General features: G+C 39.2%; 1 protein-coding gene across 1 annotated transcript; it reads left to right on the forward strand.

Moving 5' to 3' along the window:
* The first annotated feature begins 251 nt into the window (after positions 1-251).
* On the forward strand, positions 252-16,106 carry LOC131236822 (probable RNA helicase SDE3). The gene is made up of 4 exons (XM_058234292.1): positions 252-1,039; positions 1,130-1,971; positions 5,595-5,843; positions 14,895-16,106. The coding sequence occupies exons 2-4, from the start codon at positions 1,171-1,173 to the stop codon at positions 15,813-15,815; spliced, it is 1,971 nt and encodes a 656-aa protein (XP_058090275.1). The 5' UTR covers positions 252-1,039; positions 1,130-1,170; the 3' UTR covers positions 15,816-16,106.
* The last annotated feature ends 339 nt before the right edge of the window (positions 16,107-16,445 follow it).

Here is a 16,445-nt window from a genome sequence, read left to right on the forward strand (position 1 = left end):
CAAAAAATGGATGAACAATGTAGATATAATAAATACATCATTGTGGGGCTCAAGTAATTTTGATCTCCTTTTAACCGTTCGTACAATACGGTGCTCGAGTAGCGTCGGCGCTCGTCTTCGCGCGACACGTGTCTACAGCAGCTATATAGCTGGTGTGTAGTACACCGGCCAATCCGTTTCCATTCCTTATAATGACAAATGATAGCAAACGCACTCCATAATCCAATCTCACTCCATACATCCCCGTGCATCGTACTACGCCCCGTTAGGTTACAGCGTCTGTATCTGGTGTCATGTTTGGTGATCCAAGCCGTTTATAAGATGGGCCTCATCATTGATGGAGAATTTCTAACAATAAAATTCTCAAATTTGAATACTTTAGTATTTAACTATTCATTTTTTTCTGTTGATCGTTGTTTCGTGGGTTATTTTTAGGATTTTCCAGTATTAAATATCCTTTCAGGCAAAATCTTTGTTTTTTTGTTAGATCAACGGTTTGGATCACTGAATATGATCCTAAATCCAACGGGTATAATCCCGATGTCTCATATAACAATACCTGGGTATGTAGTGTACCAAATCTCTTTGCTTTTTTGGAGGGAAAATAAAAAAGCCAGGATCGCCTTTCAAAAGAAAAATTAGCATGCTTTACGTCCTCTGCGCGAAGTCTTTCCGTACCCTTCTCTCATCTTCTAAAGGCGCAGCTCTCATTCATGTCATTCCAGCCTCGGAAACGGCTGAGATAGCTGCCCATTTTCCGCCGTCCATTGCCAATCCCTGGAACGAAATCTAGCCGTACAACCCAAGACCCGCCATAACTCATCTTCTACCAGACATCCGGCAAGATCATCTCTCTATTTGAATTCTCTGCCCTGGGATTCCGGAACAAGGTCCAATGGCTTCGAGAGCTTCGCATGAAATCAAAACCCTAGATATCCCTTCGTGATTCAAAGGCTATCTATCTCGATCGTGGCTGTTTGTGCGGAAATTCGTGCTTTCTTGAAAGAAATTCCAGCTTCGGATTTCCGATTCTTCGAAGGTATTGTCTCTGTTTCTGATTTTTTTTTTGGTTAAATTTTCAGTTTTCTAGCAGTGATTCAGCGAAAGCTCTCATGTTTTCTTCTATTAGAGCGGCATAACTGATTCAGAAAATCTCATTATAAGGAAGAAATGTTGGGTTTTTTCCAAATCTTGCGACGCATTTTTTACTCTGAAGAAGTCGATGGCAATGAAAGGATCCGCCACCATAACGAAGCTTTGGCTAGAAGCTCCTCACCACCCCGTTCTCATCAGAGGATTTCACAAGACACGTCGAACTACTGTAGCTCTGCTCCGATTATCATGTCCCAGCCAGAATCCATCGAAAGGCCACGGGTGGCACCATCTAAAGTCTTCTCTTCCTCTTCTCAATCGATTCAACTGAGGAATTCATCCGATCCAACTATCGATAAATTGATCGGTGAAAGAGACTGCCGGACTCAGTCTCTGGTTAGCTCGGCTCGGGTGGGATCTGATAAAGAATCACTGGCAAAGCAGCCTGGAGCATCTTCGAAATTGATCACACCTTCCTCGCCTTCATCCTTCATGTCAGATCCACCGAAAAAGCCACCAGGATCACCCGCCATGCCGGATCCACCAAAAAAGCCAGCAGGATTACCCCTTGGAGCATCTTCGAAATTGATCACACCTTCCTCGCCTTCATTCTTCATGTCAGATCCACCGAAAAAGCCACCAGGACCACCCGCAATGCCGGATCCACCACAAAATCCAGCAGGATTACCCCCCATGCCGGATCCACTGAAAAAGCTACCAGAGCAGATGAGTACGCTTCCTATCTATGAGATTCCTGAGCATTTTAAAGATCTGCTAGAGAAGGACAAGGTGCCTCCATTTCTGAGGAAGCCGTTATCTCCATCGACTTACAAGGACTATTTTGCTGCTTTGATCTTTGCTGAGGACTACTACTATGAGGTAAGAAAAGGAGAGTTTTGGCTACTGATTTTTCTGTATGTATCTCTTTTCACGAGACAAGTTAAGAGAAGAAGAATCGTTAATGAAGCTTTCTTAAACGGTCCCGACTTTTAAATTTCTTGTAGTAACATGTATGACCGTCTTAATATGTTTATGGACCAACCTAAAGATGAGATTTGTGCCTTCTTACAATTTGAAGGGCGATCTTTGACGTTGACACTTCAAAAAGTTCCTGCTATATCTACTTTCTATCATTTATATTTAATGTCAATGAGACCCGATGCCTCAAATTTATGCTAAAACAGGGGCCATCGACCGGTCGACAATCTGGTCGACAGGTCAAAGGATATCGAAAATTTATTTATTTATTATTATTTATTTATTTATTTATTTATTTGTGCCAAACTCTCTCTACTGTTTTTGGAGTTTTTGACGGGTCGACCCGACTGATCGGCGCGACTCGACCGGTTGGATCGACAGGTTGGCAGATTGCGTAGTTTGCGCAGTTTTGCGTGATTTATTTCTATTTCCGTTTTATATAATATATATGGGTGTAATCGGGATTAGAATTAAAGGCTAGATGTGCTTAAGAGTTAGAGATGGTTTTGGAGAGAGAAAAAGCTAGGGTTTTTCTCTTGGGGCTTTTAATCGATAGGGTTTAATTTCTTGCAACTCTATGATTCACAATGCATTATCGCTTTGTGCCGTGGTCTTTTCATACAAGGGTTTCGGAATGTTCTCTGTTGGATTTTCTTGTACGATTGTGTTTACCTTGTTTGATTCCTCTCTGTGTGCTTCCGCGAGTCCCAATAAGTAGTATTAGAGCTAACGTTAGGAAGCAGATCAAATTTGAAGACAAGATATCTATGACATCTAGTATGAAGTTTGATGTAGAAAAGTATTTCGGGAAAAATAATTTAGAACTATGGAAGGTAGAGATGAAGGGTCTTCTAGTTTAGCAAGGATTGGAAGACTCACTCCTTGGAAAGTGATTGGAAACTATGGAAGAAGAGTGGAACAAGTTAGATCAAAAGGAAAATATCTCAATCCGGTTGTGTCTAACGGATGAGGTCATTTACAATGTTATGAAAGAGAAGACTGCGATTGATACATGAGTGAAGTTAGAGAACATTTATTTTAAGAGGTATCTTGAGAATCGTTTGTATTCGAAGCTATAGTTGTTCAATCTAAAGATGGCCGAGGGGGTTGATGTTGAGACCCACACTAGTAACTTCAATAGGCTTGTTTGCAAATTGTTGGATGTGGATGCGATGAAGGAAGAAAACCAAGCATGAATTCTGTTGAATTCTCTTCCAGAATTGTATGAGTCGTTCAAAGATTCTTTGTGCATCGGTAAGATGACTATTAACGTTGAAACAATTATCTCAGTTCTTCAGTCGAAGGCGATGAGAAAGAAAAGCGGTGAGGTAGTGCTTCTACAGATGCATTAGTTACAAGGGGGAAAAGTTCTGAGCGGGATATATGATCTTCGCAATCGATATTCCAAATGTAAAGGCAAGCTGAAGTGTTGGAGTTGTGGCATGACAGGGCACATGAAAAAGGATTGTGCCCCAAAGTTAGAAGAGAAAGGGGAAAAGTGAGAAAAAGAGAGAGAGGAGAAAGAAGATGAGAGAGTGATTGGAAGTGTATGTATGCACAACCGTTGACTGTTTATACAACCCAAATGTCCTTTAGCGGGTGTTTGGATCGTAAGTTACTTTAGATAAGCTACTTGTGCTATAAGTAGCCTATCTTGGTTTCTACTCATTTAGTAGATAAGTTTGTTTGGTAAACAACATACTTATTAGCAAAAATGTAAAAAAACATGTTTGGTTCCCAATATAATAAGTAATTATCGGTCAAGCTTGTTTGGTCCCCCTCACATCCACCTTCCATCATGTGGGGCCAACCTTTGAAATGAGCCATTCAATGTGTGGGCCTCACCTTTGATGTTAGCCACCTATCATGCGGGGCCTGCCTTGGATGTCGGCCATTCGTCATTGGGGGCCAACCTTTGATGTGGACCGCCCATTATGTAGGGCCCACCTTGATGTGGATCATCTATCTTGTGGGTCCCACCATCAATGTTATTGTCCATCGTGTGGGGCCCATCTTCAATATCCACCGCCTGTCATGTGGAGGCCTCCTTTGATATGAACTGTCCATTGTGTGGGCTGCCCATCATGCGGGGTCTGCCATATTAATGCCCTAGCTCGAGAATCAAGTTGCTCCACCTATCAGGTGGGCCACATGTGTACAAAGGAAATTAAGGGTCAAAAATCTTTGACACTCAGCAAATGTGGTTTAAAAATACCAGATCAATGGACGAGACTATTTTTTATCCAGGGAATTGGGATGGTAGGGCTGACATCTTGGTTGGTGTAGATCTTGCACACATGTGCAACTTTGGAATATGTATTGAGTCCAGTTTTGCAACCTTCCATGCACAACATGGGCCCATAGGGAGTTTGATTCAGTGCCATCCACATGTCAATGTCTCTGGGAATACCCTGCCTAAGGATTGGTTGATTGAATACTCTCATCAGTAGCTTTTTCGTAAGTTAAAAAGCTAAAAGAAATAACTGAACATGATAAGCAACTTATCTGAAATAAGTTACTTAAATAGTGGTATTACTAAACTAAATTAAAAATAAGTAACTTCTTTACTTATATAAGTTAAAAAGTTACTTTTTAGGTAGTATCCAAACAAGCCCTTAGTGTTTCACTAGCAGAGAGACTCTTTTGATAGTTGATAGTTGATATTTATTTTGTAGAGATGCTTGTCTTTTATTTCATTGGGGGGTGGGGGGTGTTTGGAGCTCCTTATTCTCCTTTCTTTCAGAGTTCCTTCTTATGGTTGGTTTTGTGTTGATTATTGCAGACTTTGTTTTTCAAATCCGCAAGCAATTCTTGATAGTGATTTTTCTCTGCTTGTAATTTTTTTCTTTTCATTGGCAGCAAAAGTTTTATTGAAAAAAAAGAGAGAGGGCCCAACGGCCATTACAACTCTAAAAAAATTACATAAAATCACCGACCAACGAAGGGTAACATCCCCAAAACATGGAGCAAAAGAGAAACCCAACGCCACAGCCCAAGAGCATACAAGGGCTGGGCCTTGAACTCTATCAATGACAATCAATGGTGGAGCACTAACAATCGAAAAGGTGCAGTTATTTCTGTCCCTCAAAATAGACCATAAATTTGCCATGAAGCACGGACCCCAAGAGACTTGCTTCTTGGTGATGGTCTCCAAATTGAACATGTTGCTGGGTCAAAGGCGTTTATCTATGCTTCTAGTTGCAACAAGCTATCTGGAATTTTTGGGAATCATTATACTTTTGTGCATTTTTTTGTTGAATTCATCTGATTACTATTATTTTTTGTGTTGGCCACTCCAAATTCTTTCTCTGGTATGGTTGTTATTGCTATAAGTTGAATATTAACATTCCTTTTATTTTGCATCATATATGTGAGTGATATATTTGGTTTTCATTTTGATCAGAAATGGAAAGATTTCTGCCTTGATGGAGTCACTCTAAAGTTTGCTATAAGTTGAATATTGACATTCCTTTTATTTTGCATCATATATGTGAGTGATATATTTGGTTTTCATTTTTGATCAGAAATGGAAAGATTTCTGCCTCGATGGAGTCACTCTAAAGTTGCATGAAGAGTCGACGTCTAACAAATCACGGAAGAGCAACGAAATAGTCTTCCGCATAGAGGAGAGTGATGAAATTGAGAGTGTTCAGAAGGAAAAGAAGATTTATGTAGCCATTGAGATAGATTCCATTCCTGCGAAGCGACCCTATCTTCTATCAAGGGACTTTGTCTTTGTAAAACCTTCAGGCAAGAATGTTACAGCCTTCAAGGTTAGTCTTTAACTCATGAACGTTTTGCATAGCTTTTATTTGCACCGCAACAAAAGTTAAATACCAATGAGTAGCTGTGGAAGCAGAAATCTTCTTGACTTTCTTTCCTTCTTTCCTTAGGGCTGATCTTTAAATTGCATCTCAGATATTCGATAGTTGGAAACATCTTAGACTTCTACTGACCATCAATTAACCAGATAACTTAGGTAAGACTAACATGACATCCTATATTCCCTTCAAGAAGGATTTGTTTATCTAATCAACAGAAGCTGGAGTACTGTGTCACTGACCAAAACCAGAAAATAAGCACTTTTAGTGTTTGCAATGTTTATAAAAACAGGACTGCAAAACAGGACAGCAACTTTTCTAGATGTTTCTGATAAGAGATTTGCTAAATTTCTCGTGCACTAGGCTTGAAAAATGCTTTTTATTATCGACCTATCATTCTAATGACAGGAAATAAGAGTAAGATTGATTTGCATGAGGTTCAGACTTTCCTCCTCCTTGGTGTGGAATTTGGATGGTGCCAACATTGGAAGTGCTAGACAAAGAAGTGGCTGATGACAGTGAGATGAGTAAATGATATTTTACGTGCAAGCATTATATTGCATCATACTTGATTAAAAGTGTGGTGTTTCTGAAGAAAAATTACCAGGGAAATGTGGGTGACAAGTATATATAAGCATCTCACTGATAATACAGGATTAATAATCATCGGGAATGCACAAGCACAAAGCAGAATGCTATTTTGTCATACTATGTTGTGGTTGAATCATGTTAGCACAAGATGGAGCATAGGAAAATGAAGAGTTCTGGAGTCTTGTAGCCCATGCTCTCAACATGGAGGAAACATGGATCAAAGGAGGTTTTTTGGTAAGGTAAGTTGGGCTTGAACTTTAGAACTGAATACTGAGGCCAAGGTCATCCATGCGTTGCATATTGACTGCCACTGTCAGTCATTGTCAGCTAAGCCTTATCCCAATTCATTGGGGTCAGCTACATGAATCGTCATCTAAATGTTATCCCAATTAATAGGGTCAGCTATAGGAATCCTGTTCTGCCATTGTCAAGATTCAAAGGCCATACATTCAGTTCTTTAGTGTTTGCCTACTACCTCCATCCACGCCCCTTTGGGCTTTCCTCATGCTCTTCTAGAGCCTTGTACCAACTCATTCCTTCTGAAAAGGCCAAGCTATATGTCCGGGGGGGGGGGTTGTCTTATGCCAAATTTAAGCTTTAACAGCGGAATAAAAGAATATGATAGCCAAATAAAGGAAATCAATTTACAATGCAGAAATGAAAAGCAGCCTTAATAATCAAGTATTGAGAGATTGATACAAATGTTGTTCTAAGGGCAACCTTACACCATAAAAACCAAGGATTTATGGCAGGACAACCTTATTTCTAAAAAGTTTTTTGTATCAAAAACTTAAACTGAAGAGGAATAAATAAATAGCAAGGAATAGAAATATTAAACTATTACAACATTCCCCACAATGCTTGAAATGTAAATATTACAACATTCACATCCACACATACATCCCACAAACTTTGAATGATAAAAGATAGAAAATAAATCACAAATCCACAAAACACAAAGAGTTATAGCGGTTCGCTTGTGTGTTCACCAACTGTTAAACAACAGCCACACAGCTTGCTACTCCACTCCTAATACCCTCACTCAGTGGATATTAGCGTTCACTATGAAAATAGGTTTCTAAGGTTCACCTAAAACCTTCACAATTGTGTCTTTCAAATGGGCTTACACAATTTAAAAAACCCCACTTCGGAGTTTTCTGGCTCTTCTCAGATAACCAACAGATTGAGATTTTTCTGGCTTAATCTCAAATAAAACCAAAAGAATGAAATTTACAATAAAGTAAAATACCTAGATTTCTCCTTTTGTTGTAGCCCGGAAGAACCAAATCGGAGTAGAAGTTTGAATAGAAGTTCAATGTCAAATACTCACTTAAGAAATGGTTCTAGGTTCTATATTGATTTTAAATTAAACGAGTTGGGCTGGCTATATTTGATTTTGATTCCAAGAAGAAGGAATATCACAATTCCTCTTTTCAATTCAGATTGGAATATATAAACAAAATCAAATCAATAAAGCTAACAAAAGAGAATCTTAAATATACACAAATTAGCTTAAAATGAACACAAACTTATCTCAGACTGATGCCTTGATTTTACTTGAATTGAGTTATCAAACTCTGAAATTTATCGTCTATTTATAGTTGCAGAAACTCGTCTACGACTGGTCCTGAGGATAGTACGACTGGTCATAGAAGAAACGGATTTTTGAAATTTTAAGCGTGATCGGATCGGGCTGTTCCACGACTAGTCGTGAGCCCTCCACGACTGGTCGTGAGAAACCGGGAATGGTTGCTGGAGTTTGAGTCGTAGATGTTGGATTGGTCGTGAACGAATCGTGCACTGTTCACACGACCGGTCGAGCAGAGTTCAGGACTGGTCGTAACTCAACCAAAAAATTCTGAAAAATTGCAACAACTTAGGACTGGTCCTGGAATTTCTTGGACTGGTCGAGCCAGTTCTAGGACTAGTCGAACAAGGTCCAGGACTAGTCTGAGAACAGACCAAATTCATATAAAAAGATTCAATATGAATTATGTATACAAAATGACCTACCTTACGGTCAATCTAAGGTTAATCATGCCTAGAAAGTGAGATATGAGCATCGAGACTTCATATGATCGTTGACCTTTGAAGATTGTAAAACTTGGGATCTCTATACTTGATGTAGTATTGAACTTGAGATCTTCTAGGGCTTGAATTACACTTCATTTTGAGTTGTACACTAACTTAAGTCTTTGAACAAGATCACTTCTTTCATTGTAGCTTGTACTTGCATTTCTTGAAATGGTTTGAAGTAAATCTTTGTTCTTGACTTGAAGCAACGTGTTTAGAGAGGTGATGCAATGTCTTGATCATATATGCCAATGAGCTACACAAGACAGATTGCACAAGACAAAGATTGATGTTTTCGCACCACAAAATTTGACAACCAAAGGAGCATAAAACCATAGCACTTCCACCTTCTAGTGCGGTTCTTGGTATCCGTTGCACATGATCAAGCCATCTAGGTCTACTTTCCCTTATCTTATTGCTTATTGGTGCTACTCCCAAGTACCCCCAATGCATTCATTTCTAATTCTATTCTTCCTTTTCTTGCCACTCATCCATCGCAACATCTCATTTCAGCTACACTTATCCTATGAACATGTTGTTCCTTAACTGCCCAACATTCTGTCCCAAAAAGCATGGCTGCTCTTATAGGTAACCTATAAAATTTTCCCTTTCAATTTGAGTGGTACATGACAATCACATAAAACTCTAGAGTACATTCTTCCACCCAGCTTGAATTCTATGGGTAGCGTCCTTCTCAATCTTTCCACTCTCATGAATTATTGACCCAAGGTATCGTAAGTGTTCATTTTGGGATACTTCTTGGTTAGCAATCTTAATAATTCATAATTTTCATTCCTATTGTTACTAAACTCGCACTCCATATGCTGTATCTTAGTCCAACTAATTTTAAATCCCTACAAATTTATTTTTTTAATTGTTTACATTCTAAAGCATGCTCTATAAATCTAGTTGTATTTGTGCCCTCCCTCACCTCTCTAAAAAACATGTTGTGTATTTTTTAGGACCGTGAAAGTTTATGTGTGAGGGTACCACTTTTGAGGAGGGAGGGGAAGAGTCCACCGATTGGATTATCCATTTGTCATGAAAAATCAGCCAGTTTTTTCAAGTCGCTCAACTGATTCATTGTGCCAACAAAGGATCCAATGGGGGTGACTTTTCGGATGATCTGACTAGGCATAAGGCTGATCCTGAGTTGGATTAGTGAGGTTTTCAAATGCTTGAAATCTATGTTATTAAGGTATGAGAAAATGTACAGGTGGGGTGCATTTGCACTTAATTTCTGTAAATTCATCATGGCACCCAATTAGAAGCCTAGCCTGTCAGTAATTGGATCTTAATCAGCTGACGAGGGAGTTGGGTCTAAATATACAGCAGAACCTAAGCAGTTGAAAATAGCTGACACAGTGTTGAGATTTAATGCAGAGGTACTTTATAATCCTCGACCCGAAGTAATGCACACTGTACTAAGTTTTTCAGTTTGTACAAGCGGGACCATGGTTCACTGATCCAGATCATTGGTCTGTTGAGTACCATGGATGGACCAAAGTTTTAAGATCTCTCAAGATTGTGGGATCCTAGATACCAATCTGTAGCCCGTTTCAGTTGAACGTGGACTATTGTTTGTTTCTCTATTTTAAGGGCACAAACTAAAAGCCTAGAATGTTCAATCTTGGAGACTTTGGGGCATGGTCCATCCATGGCAGTGCACAACAGACCAATGGTGCAAGATCACTAAACCATGAGACTCACCGGCATGAGCTGAAGACCAGAGTGTATGCATATTATCAAGGCAAGGATCAAGTAGTTCGTCTTGAATACATATAGTTAATGGATATCTTAATCACTGAAGCTGAACCTTAGCTGCTAAGAGTGGCAGGAAGTGGGTGTGGGAGTGGATGCAGAAACTAGAAGTAGTAAATAAGCCATTCTCAAGCCTGGAATTTCTAGGGATTGTGACATTCTGAAGCAAGAAAAGATGATACAATTTTTTTTTCAACTATGGGCTTAGCTACAGCACAACAGACAAACATATCCGGTCAACAAAATTGGCATGTAGATAGGATGAATTTTCTGTTTTTGGATCTGGAATCGCATGCTTTTTTTCTTTTTTAGATTTGGGTGATAGGATATGAAACATGATGGTCCTAATTGGGGAGGCAGAGCACTGGACAGATGGCCTACTGAAGTCCCCAGAGTTGGTTTTGAGCACCAAATTACCAGCTGTGACAACTGACAACAACGATCAGACATATCAGTTCAGTACATGCCTGCAAAACAAATAAAATATTCTAATTTTCAAATGTTATTTAGGAGTGTCACATCATAGAAAACACCTGAAATGTTGAGAGGTCAAATAGTCAACATGTGCTGTTTGTTTTCAAGCTGATTTCCATTAAATGTTGAAAAGTCAATATTCAATAGCAAGGAGGGTCACAGTATTGTGGAAATGCTCATGGATTAACTTTCTATCAATGTACTTCTTGCATAGGAGATGCATACCATGTAAAAGGAAGGCTCCACCATGAAGATCACCTGGAAAAAAATTAGGCCATTCCACACATCAGGTGGGATAACACCATTGGAATCAATGGACTTTGAAAGGTCTGATTTTGAATACAGGTGGCGCACCTAGTGAGTGAATCAACCTGATTTTCCAGACAGGTGATCTTCACTATGGAGCTACTATTCTCATGGTGATTAGTTCCCATACCCCAAATAATGAAAAGCAGTAAGAAGTACCTGAAAGTGAGGAAAAGTTTTTGCACAACACAGAGAGTTGGGTCATGTTGACATTCATAACTATCTCATCCATAGAAGGGCCGTAAATGGTCAGGTTTAGCCAAAACGAGACCCGCTCACTTACTAAATGGGTAGTAACCCCATTATACCCATTTATAAATGGGTATAGGTCTAGTAGAGGGAGATCTGCCTAGACCCATTTGTAAATGGGTCGGGTCTAACAGGTCTGGTTAAGCGATATCCAAACCTTGAACCAGACCCACTTATAAACGAGTCTAACAGGTCTAGGTCACCTTGATTTTATATCAAAATTAATCAATGCCAATTAATAATAAAAAATAAAATTAGCAACATCTCCTAATAACAAAAATGCAAAGTGAGCTGGCCCACTTGAGTTTATGATCTGCCTCATTTTTGGTCTCATGTCCTAAACTGAGCTGGAAAAATGGATGGTCGGGTGGATTTCTCACAAATATCTCAGTGGGCCTCACTTAGCATCCTAGTGCAGGAACTTAGTGCAAAAGCCTTCCGCATGCAATCCATGTACATCGTAATTCTCTAATCCCATCCTCTTCGGCGTCGCGATTCAGATTTTGTGGTGCCCCGTATTCTCAGCCGGACATGGGGTGGATTTCTCATTTTCTCACGTTACTTGTTAAGGTATACAAGCATTTTTACCGGGTTTAAAATTGGGTATGGACGGGTCCAGGTCTGGATGGGTCCCTTGTAACATAGACCAGACCCTCCCATTTACTAATGGGGTCGGGTCGGGTCGGGCCTAATATAGAGGAAACCAAATCTGGCCCCGTATAGTAACTGGGTCTGTTCTTGGACCCAGACCCATACCATTTAACAAATGGGTTGGGTCTGGGTACCCCATCGGGTCCGTCAACCCATTTACAACCCTATCCATAGATACACAATCATGTTCAAAGTCAAACAAGCATCTACCATATTGTATTTTGGATGCTTGCCCACATATTTTATTATTATTATTATTATTATTTTTTCTAGTACTGCTGGGTGCAACATCTGCACATGGCTAGGGATGCAACTCAGGCAGGTTGGGATGGGTTGATGGTCAACCGAAGCCCAACTTGAACCCAACTTGAATTACTGTCACGCCCCGAAATTCGAGTACAGAGTGTGCACCCTCAGACTTGAGTTTCGGCCCATGACACGTACACTGAGTGTACTAATTTCATTCAATTATGCAATTATTCATTTACCTACTAGCTCTACCGTAGATTTACATTCCATTCATACTCAACAACATCTCAAAAATAAGAAACGATTATTTATTCCAATAATTAATCATAAACATAACTAATGACCCTCTCAATTGGGATCTTATAAAATGAAATAAACATGTCCAACAACTTAAAAGAATTAATTTACAATCTAAGAAAATTAAATATAATTAAAGTAAAAATATCATGACTAGTCTACGGCTGCAACTTCTTCTTTTGTCAAGTAGGGTCACGTGTCCCTTAAGTCCTTTCTGGCTTGACCACATATTCCTATTTTTGAGCCACCAGCCCACACTCATTCACATCTATACGGTTTTTCCATCAATAAAAAATATAAGCTGGCCAGGCTTAGTGATATAACCCAACATGGTTCATAATCATATCAATTAAAATAATATAAAAATACATGTACAATGATGTAAAATGGGATATGAATGCATCAGATGGGGTGATCGTCTATCTGCTTGTGTTGGAAGTCGTCAACCCACATCCACCCGTTGGGTAGGCTTCCACCTTTCGGTAGGCTTGGGCATAGCCCGCATCTGGTAACGCTCTACCGGGATCGACATTTCTTCTAGGGAGGGCCCCTAGGATTAACCATGCATTATGCAATGCAATGAATGAAGGATGATATGTAAATGCATATTTTTCATATTTGGCATAGTTGTCTCGATTAAAATATTCACATATAAATTTATCGTACAATTATCATATCAAAATATTCAAACTAGTAAATCAATCAAACAATCACAATGATTTATTTTAATTTTAATGAATTATGAGACAAGTTGGGTTACTCACCTGAATCTAGTAGTGTAGAATCTACAGGGTAATTATGTTAGTTTGAATTCAGAAATCCTATCAATTATATCAACAACATTATTATTCATATGTTTTTATTACATGGTGGGGCTCACCTCTGATTAACATCCTAGGTGGCCAGATCCAAAATAATCAAATAATTAAAATTTCTATTCTATTTTTTTCTCCTTTTTTAAGAGTATAAAATTGAATGATAATTACTTGATCGGGGTGGTCCATTGGATGGTCAGATCATTCAGATTCTTGAGGTTTTATCATGTTTTGTCTCTACACATTAGATGGATGGTGTGGATCTAACCACACATACACCGATGGCCCATCTCGACCTTCTACGCCAAGTGATACCAACACTTGCGCAAAAATCTAAGATTCCTTTATTAAACACTTTTAGATCTAACTAATGTGGCCTTTCTGATTGTTAGATTGATCTAAAAATTATGGCCCTTGTATATTTTGGCCTTAAGGATCATATGATCCGTACAGATCTATATTAGCACAATCAGATTCCATCCATTTAATTTATTCCTAAAATATTACTAATTATACCAAAATCATAAAAACATCACTTTATTAAAATTGACTTTACACACCTATACAATGATGGCGTGGATCATCCACACCATCCATTGTATAGATCAAGAAGAAATTAACAACATAATAAAAAGTTAAAAAGATCTAACGATTAGAACTTAGCTAATTGAACCTTCTTAGAATTTCCTCTTCCTTTTACTTTAGGCTTTCTATCTCCTTTTTTTTTTAAAATGCAAAAACCTTTCGCATCCCTTTTAAAGAAAATTCTCATAAGATAGGATGAGCACATCCTCCCTTATCCTGAATTTGAATTTTTTTATGATATTTAATAAAAAATTTATTATGATCACTTTAAGAATCGATCGTTAAACCTTTCTCTCAACTAAGAATTTCGCTACCAACTCAACTATTGACTTGTTTTTATTTTTTTATTTAAAAATAAAATCTTGAAATATTTAATTTAGTTTTTTAATAATGTACCAAAATTTAGGGTTGTTACAATTACTCTACACTCGACCAACCCAACCCGACCCAAATTTGCTCAACCTGAAGACAACCCGAATTCAAATCGGGTTGGCATTTTCAAACTGAACCAGACCCAATGACCTTGACAACCCAACCTGGCCCAAACTCGGGTTGGATCAATTGAGTTTTGGTCGAACCTACAGATGATCTGCCGGAAGAATGGCAGTGTAATTCTTCTTTTAACAGTTCAGATTATGTCACCATAGTTTGGTCTATGCAATTCATGCATTTCTCTTTTTGTTAAGCTTATTTTTCTGCATTTATTTTTTATTTGTTGTATTGAGCAAGAACCAAGCCAGGAGGAGCTTATGACTATCAAGCTCTGTGTCTGACACTAGTTTGATGTGCTTCCAATGCATGACATGTCATGCTAGAATAATGGTCAAAAGAGCGGAATGGCAGATAGTAACAGCTGGAAGAAAGATGCATCACAAATCCCATACTTCTTTTCATCTTATCAAAATCTGGTCTCAGTTTTTCCCATAAATGACAATCTTAATTTCTGAACCAGGGTAGTATCTCACGGGTGGTGAACAGCAAGCATGTGTTAGTGGAATTTGGAGATGATTTTCATATGCAATATTCATCGACGTGCGAGTATGATGTTGGCTTCTCCCTCAACAGGGTCTGCTTAAAGCGATTCCACCAAGCAATTGAAGCTGCTGTAGATCCTTCATTTGGGAACTTCCTCTTCCCCGATCTTGTCCCCAGAAGCAGATATCTCATCCCAACTCCCTTAAATTTTACATGCCTAGATCTTGATTTAGAACAGAAGTCAGCCATATACCAGATACTAAATTTCAGGGGTCCACCTTATCTTGTCGTTAAGAAATCATGCTACAAAACTGGCAAAAGGCGTTGGTCGAGAACTGAAGAGGTTATATGTCGAGCAATTCTCTACATTTACAGGAGTTTTAAAGACAGCCGAATTCTCGTAACTGCTCCTACAAATAGCACCTGCGACTTGGTGATGATGAGCTTGCAGGGAGAGATCTCAGAAGAGGAAATGTTTCGAGCTAATGCAGCCTTTCGAGAGATTGAGGATGTGCCAGATTACATCCTCCCTTCAACCTTATACAAAGGGGAGTGCTTCACTTGTCCTCCGCTCATCGATCTTTGTGAATTTAAGGTTATCACATCGACTTTTGTAAGTAGTTTCAGGCTTTGTAAAGCAGGGATCAATTCAGGCCATTTCACTCATATCTTTATGGTCAATGCTTCTTCTGCCCCGGAGCCCGAAGTGATGATCACTCTTGCAAATCTGGCTAATGAGGCGACAGCTGTAGTCATCACTGGTTCTTCTGAAGATCACCCACCTTGGATTCGTTCAGATATAGCTCGGAGATATGGATTGAAAAGATCATATTTGGAGAGGCTTCTACAGAGCGAGCCATATTCAAGCCGTGATCCCAGGTTTGTTTCATTTCTCTAATGATGCATTGGCCGGAACTGGAACTTATTATTGAAGTTGAATAAGTGCGGGGTAGGGAGGGATTGAAGATACAATTCTAATCAGATGGGCTACCGTGAAGATGTGCTGCCCCCAAAATTCGGGTCAATCCACTCATAAGATGGTTTAGGAAATCGATGACCACCAGTCAATATCAACCTGCATGTGTTGCCCACCCAATGTATTTTCACTTGAAACAATAGAACTTGTGTGCTCTGGCTAATCAAGTTGTTGGTGTTGCTGCTGGGATGAAATGTAAATTTATAGATAGAATAGCATGATAGTGAATTGCAATGTTCAATATTTTTACTGTCTGGCTTCCAGTGGAGAAAGTATATGATCCACTGTCTTCCAGATGATATGTGATAGTAGAAGCCTTGAGTTTTCAGCTTGTGCAAGTGGACCCATGCTCAGTTATCTAGGCTGTATATCTGATGGGCCCCACTGATTGGACCATGCCCCAAAAAAAGAGTCCGATTGGACAAAATTCAGCAGAGGTACACATTCAACTGATAAAGAGTCAAAGATTGGATGGCTTGTTCCCTCCAGACCGAGGTTATGAGGCATGCCTCATCTATGGTGGGGCTCTTAGGTCAATGGTCAGGGTCACTC

Source organism: Magnolia sinica, chromosome 2 (assembly GCF_029962835.1).
Source record: "Magnolia sinica isolate HGM2019 chromosome 2, MsV1, whole genome shotgun sequence".
Lineage (NCBI taxonomy): Eukaryota > Viridiplantae > Streptophyta > Magnoliopsida > Magnoliales > Magnoliaceae > Magnolia > Magnolia sinica.

Coding starts and splice junctions, on each gene's coding strand:
- LOC131236822 (XM_058234292.1), top strand. CDS start 1,171: ATGTTGGGTTTTTTCCAAATCTTGCGACGCATTTTTTACTCTGAAGAA. Junction 1,972..5,594: donor CTGAGGACTACTACTATGAG/GTAAGAAAAGGA, acceptor ATTTTTGATCAG/AAATGGAAAGATTTCTGCCT. Junction 5,844..14,894: donor AGAATGTTACAGCCTTCAAG/GTTAGTCTTTAA, acceptor TTTCTGAACCAG/GGTAGTATCTCACGGGTGGT.